Source organism: Geotrypetes seraphini, chromosome 3 (assembly GCF_902459505.1).
Source record: "Geotrypetes seraphini chromosome 3, aGeoSer1.1, whole genome shotgun sequence".
Lineage (NCBI taxonomy): Eukaryota > Metazoa > Chordata > Amphibia > Gymnophiona > Dermophiidae > Geotrypetes > Geotrypetes seraphini.
In genome coordinates, this window is record NC_047086.1 from 41,321,735 (window position 1) to 41,327,375 (window position 5,641).

The window sequence follows — 5,641 nt, forward strand, 5'->3', positions numbered from 1 at the left end:
ATATTTTCAAATAAAAAATTTGAAAAAGCTTCAACTTAAGTTATTACCCAGACTGGTTCCCTATCAAAAGTTTCTAATTAAATTTTAAATTTACAAAAAAAAAAGTGTCATTATATATCTCAAAAGGCTCCATTTAGATTTAACATGAAGTAGACACTCCCAAAATTATATTCTGAAAAGATGATACTTAAAAATTTTAAACACTTCAATGTTTGGCTATAATTATTTTAATAGAAAGAAAACTGGGAATATTCCTACTTTTAGAAGCTAACATTTATCAGGTAATCCTTCGGTACTAAAGATAATTTCCTCCAGAAACAACTACTATATACAAAATTTTATTCTGAGGAGACCAAAATTCAAGATTGCATCCTTAAAATAGTAAGGGAATGCTAAGTGTCAGTACTGCCTGCTTGGAATAGCACAAATTTAATAAAGGAATCAAAACCTTTTAAAAGTGCCATATAAATATTGTATAGTTAAGGCCTGTATGCAGTATTCATTATACCATGCTGTCCAACAGAAGTTAAAAGGTAAAATGCAGACTTGAACAAGTGACACTTGAATATTGTATTTTTAGTACAGTATATTAAGTAACTGCACTTTCCAGCAGGAGCTGCAGATTCGTACTAGTAAACATCAAAAGGAAAAAAAAAAAAAGCAGCTCTTGAATTGCCTATTGTAATCATTAGTCTTTCCATGTTTATTGGCTGTTGCATTAATTAAAACCACTTTTAGTACTTGGGTTGTTCCATGGCTGCCTGATCCTTAAGTTTCCTCTCACATTCTCTGCCATTTAAAATTTCTGCAGCTGCTAACTATTAAATGTTAACAAAACCATATCATTCAAAATACTTGTACACTACACTACTGGTACTTATAAAAAGCACACTCTGATCTAGAAGAGTTAAACTATTGAGGAAAATAATTTGTACAGGATAAAAATAAATAAAAATTATATTTTTCAGAATAAATTTTACAGAAATTTGACTTGGGGTAAGTTGAGTACAATTAAAAATTATTTGTTCTGTCTAATCAGAACATGCAATATCAAAAAGGCATAACTACTAAAGTTCTCAACAGCAATTGCAACACGAGAAAATAATGGCAATGTTCAAAGAGCTACACCCACTTAAATAGCTTCTTCTGCCAATTAAAAGATGTTCATCACATTTAATACATTAGAGATAACAAAATTTAAAAAAACATTCCATGTACCAGAAGTCTGCTACATTACTGCTTCCTAAAGTTTAAATGTATTAAGTAGCTTAATCTCAATCTCTTTATAATAAAAGTAGAAAGTAGTTGGTCTTCTTCCTAAAGTCTCATTTTGGAAGAATGACTCCAGTGTTGAAAATCAGACAAAGTACTGCAATTGAGCTATATAATGCTATCACATCTCCCTCCCATCATTTACTACAGGGTAGAACTGAACAGGATACCAAAAGTATTACTATTTAAACATGTGTCTTATCCCAATGCATACAAGGAGAGATTGACAATTATTCCATTAACTAAGTCAGCAGTATAAGAGGGGGGTGCCGAAAAGTTCTCAGCCCATTCAACCAACTTCTTGAATTCTGAGTGTTTTTTCTCCATTGTAGCTGAAAAGAGTAAGTGCCAATTTGAGGAAACAAAATTCTGTTTTGACATTGTTTTCAGATCTTGTTGAGCCATAATCCATGTCTTTCTCTTCTTAGTTGGGCTGAGAATTTATCAGCACCCCCTCATAAATTCGCTCCTTGGCATAAACACAACATTGAGTGACATCTGCTGATTTTTATTTTCATTTTCAGTGCTCTTATATTGTTTATGATAGAATCTTCCAAAATAAGTACGTTTTTAACTACATAGTAAAATCTGAATACAAGTGCAATTTTTAACATCACCTTTATTGATTCAAGTTATTGTTTAGCTTATATGCAGCTTATTTAAAATAAAAATAAAAAACCACAACGTTTTTAATGTAAACTGCATAAGGAATTTGTTCAAAAGTGCAAGAATCTGGTCACTTTTAAGTTCATCATTCCCCCGTCCCACTTCCCAAGTTTGATAACCACATATGTGTGCATGCTCACTTTTTGCTCCTAGGAACTTTTTTCTAGTTGAGTTTTTTGCTGAAATGATCTAAATTTGCTGGTAGTTATTTCAATTAGTTTCTGCTCCTTGACCCAAAACAAAGTGGTATTAAGCAAATGCATTTTCTCCAAAAGGTTATGAGGCAGCTGGTGTGGTCGGAGTTGGCAAGTCAAACACAGGATAGATAATATGGCAGAAAAGGAGTCGTGTAGCATCAGTTTTAAATTTGAAGCTCGTCTCCTAAACCAAAATATTTTTACAAAGACATTCAGGTTCTAAATACAGAGAAACATGCTTAGTTTGTTGAGTCAATACTCCAGAAAAGCAAAACCTGACAGCAAATATGTACATCGACTGAATGCCTAATAATCCGAAGTTAAGTGCTGTAGGTGGCGGGGGATGGAGAGGGTGAGCGTGCCTTGGTGGGTCTGATTCATGCATAGTTTTGGTGCATGCACAGTACCGGACTGATCACACATCCGATGAGGAGCTGACATGCGTGAGCCTGGGGTCGGCCGTGATCTCGTAGCGGTAGTGGTAGCCTTCCATGTGGTCCCTGCACGCGTCTCGGATGTTATGCATCCACTTCTTGATGCCCTTTCTGTTCAGGTACAAAACTAGCAGGAAGATGACTCCGATGAAGGCCAGCACGATGCCCAGGAAGACGTAGGAGGTCTGAAGGCTGCTCAAGTCGTCGGCCTCGGAGCAGACAAGGAGCGAGTCGGGCAGGTCGAGCAGCCGCCGACCCCTCAGGCTCTCCGGGTCCAAGCAGAGCAGCTGGTCGCGGTCGGCCAGGGCGCTGCCGTTGCCCCGCAGCCAGTCGAGCAGCTCGTTCAGGTGGCAATCGCAGAGCCAGCTGTTGTTGGCCAGGTTGAGGGCGAGCTGCGGGGGGTGGAGGTCCCGCAGGGTGTCGCCCCGCAGCCGCCTCAGCGCGTTGTCGCTCAGGTCCAGGCTCCGGAGCCGCGGCAGGTGGCGGAAGGCGCCCGCCCCCAGCACCACCAACGAGTTGCCGCTCAGGTCCAGGTGGCGCAGGGCAGGCAGGGCGCCGAGCGCCTCCTCGGGCAGGTAGATGAGCTGGTTCCGGGCCAGGTCCAGGCGGGTGAGGTTGGCCAGCGCGCCGCCGCCCAGCGCCCGCCCCAGCTGCGAGGCGACGCTGGCGTTGTAGAGGGCGCCGCGGAGGACGAGCTCGGCGAGGGCACTGGAGGCGCCGAAGGCAGCCGCGCTGAAGTCGGAGACGTCGTTGCGGCTGAGGTCCAGCGCGCGCAGGGCGGGCAGGTGGGCGAAGGCCTCGGCCTCCACGCCCTCCACGCCGTTGCCGCTCAGGTTCAGGGCGCCGAGCTCGCGCAGGGTGGCGGGGAAGGCGCCGGCGGGCAGGCGCGCGATGCGGTTGCCCGTGATGAAGAGGCTCCGCACGTAGGGGGGCAGGTTGCTCGGCACCTCCGTCAGGTTGGCGTTCACGCACTTCACCGTCCGCGCCCCCTTGGAGCACTCGCAGGCGGGCGGGCAGGCTGCGGGGGGAGGGGGAGTGGGCTCGGGCTGGGGGCAAGTAGAGCCCGGCAACTGCGTCGCCAGCAGCAGCAGCCACAGCGTCCCCGTCGCTGTCCGCCCCCGTGCGGGAGAGCCGCGCCGCCGCCCGACCCGGGACTCTCGCCCACAGCCCGCCGCGGCCGTCCGCGGCGAAAACATCTCAGCCCGAGCTGCTCGCCAACTTCAGCGCTGCTCCGCAGCCTGTCCCGAGCAGCAGCAGCAGCAGCGACCGCCGCCTTCCCCTCCACCGCACTCCGGCGCTAAACCGAGGAGAAAAAAAACAACCCCAAAACAACAAAACTTTCTTGCCGTCGCCGCTCGCGTTGGAGGATTGCTCGGTACGGGCAGGGCTGAGGCGGGAGACTCTTCTTCGCGACTCTCTTTCTCGACGACGGCGCGACGGTCCTACTGGAGAAAAGACAAGTGTCCAGTGAGGAGCCGCCTCCGAAAAGTGTGAGAAGAGGCAGGAAGCTGCCGGAACGTGCACCTCCCACCCACCGCTCCTCCTCCCTCCTTCCCGCTCCCCAGAGTCCCGGGGCGCTCTACCGCCCGCGTTACACCCCTCCGCCCGCGCGACTCGGCAGACGGAGACATCGGGTCTTCCCTCAAGAAGCTCCGCAAAGCTAGATGAGAAACTACCCCTCCCCCTTCTGCCAACAAGTCTACGCTCGCGGCAAACTAAAAGTAGCCGATTACAACCGACACTGTAATTCTAACCCCCCACCCCCACAAAAAAAAAAAAAAATAAAAAGAGCGCGAAGAGCGCGACCCGCCCTCTGGGAACTGCCACCACGGATCGGAGGGGCGCTTCATGAGTGAGCCTTTCTCCGTAGGTACTTAAGTCCCGGCCCGGCAGCTATTTGATGCTTTCTGTATCTAATGAAAACGATGTATACTCTTCGAGAGGCAGCGAAGTCTCGCTACTGATGCTTTGATTAAAGACAGCCGCTGGGGGCTGGGGTTTCGTCTCCCCCCTTTCCCCTGAGCTAGGTGGACTTGCACCGCACGTGCTGCTGCTTTTCGGCTGCTCAGTTGTAGGATGCCTCTGGTGGAGTTCTTCTAAACTTTTGGGATGTTACTATGGAAGACAGGGACAGCTAAAGGAAGAAAGGATAAAGCACAGTTACTTACTGTAACAGGTGTTATCCAGGGACAGCAGGCAGCTATTCTCACATATGGGTGACGTTATCCGACGGAGCCCCGATGCGGACGCCTCACATGCAGACTTGCTTGAAGAAACTACACTTCTCCCTCGTTATTCGCGGGGGATACGGGCAGAGCCGGACCGTGAATGGCGAAAAACCGCGATTATCCGGCTCTGACCCACCCCCACCTCCCTGGCCTTACCTGGTGGTCTAGAGCACAGTTCTTCAACCGCCGGTCCGCGGACCGGTAGCGGTCCGCAGGAAATTTTTGTCGGTCTGCACAGGACCGGCAAGATTGACTCATTTGAACTTCCTGCCGGTCCGCGCAGGACCGGCAAGATCAGCATCGGAAGCGTGCGCTGGGCCGGAGAGATCTTGGGGAGCCTCCGACAGTGGCTTTCTCCCCTCTCTGCAGCTGTCCTTTACTTCCCAGCGCAGCGATTCACGAAGGCAGCCTCGGGGCTTTTGCTGAGTCGCGGCTGCCTCTGATGATGCAACTTCCTCTTTCCTCAGAGGCGGCGCGACCCAACAAAGGACCCGAGGCTGCCTTCGTGAATCGCTGCGCTGGGAAGTAAGAAGAGCTGCTGGGAGGGGAGAAACCACTATCAGTCTGGGAAGCTGCTGGGCAGGGGAAAAAAGGGACAGCTGCTACTGGAGAGGGAGAAGGAGAAGGAGAGATGCATCTGGGAGGGGAGGAGGGAAAGGAATCTGGGAAGTTGCTGGGCCAGGAAAAAAAAGGACAGCTGCTACTGGAGAGGGAGAAGAAGGAGAGATGCTTCTGGGAGGGGAGGAGGGAAAGGAATCTGGGAAGCTGCTGGGCAAGATAAAAAAAGGGACAGCTGCTACTGGAGAGGGAGAAGGAGACGGAGAGATGCTTCTGGGAAGGGAGG

The 5,641-nt window shown here is 49.3% G+C and overlaps 1 protein-coding gene across 1 annotated transcript; it reads right to left on the reverse strand.

The window, feature by feature from the left end:
- Positions 1-939: 939 nt before the first annotated feature.
- On the reverse strand, positions 940-4,095 carry TPBG (trophoblast glycoprotein). Its single transcript, XM_033939066.1, has one exon. The coding sequence runs from the start codon at positions 3,763-3,765 to the stop codon at positions 2,551-2,553; it is 1,215 nt and encodes a 404-aa protein (XP_033794957.1). The 5' UTR covers positions 3,766-4,095; the 3' UTR covers positions 940-2,550.
- Positions 4,096-5,641: the final 1,546 nt, after the last annotated feature.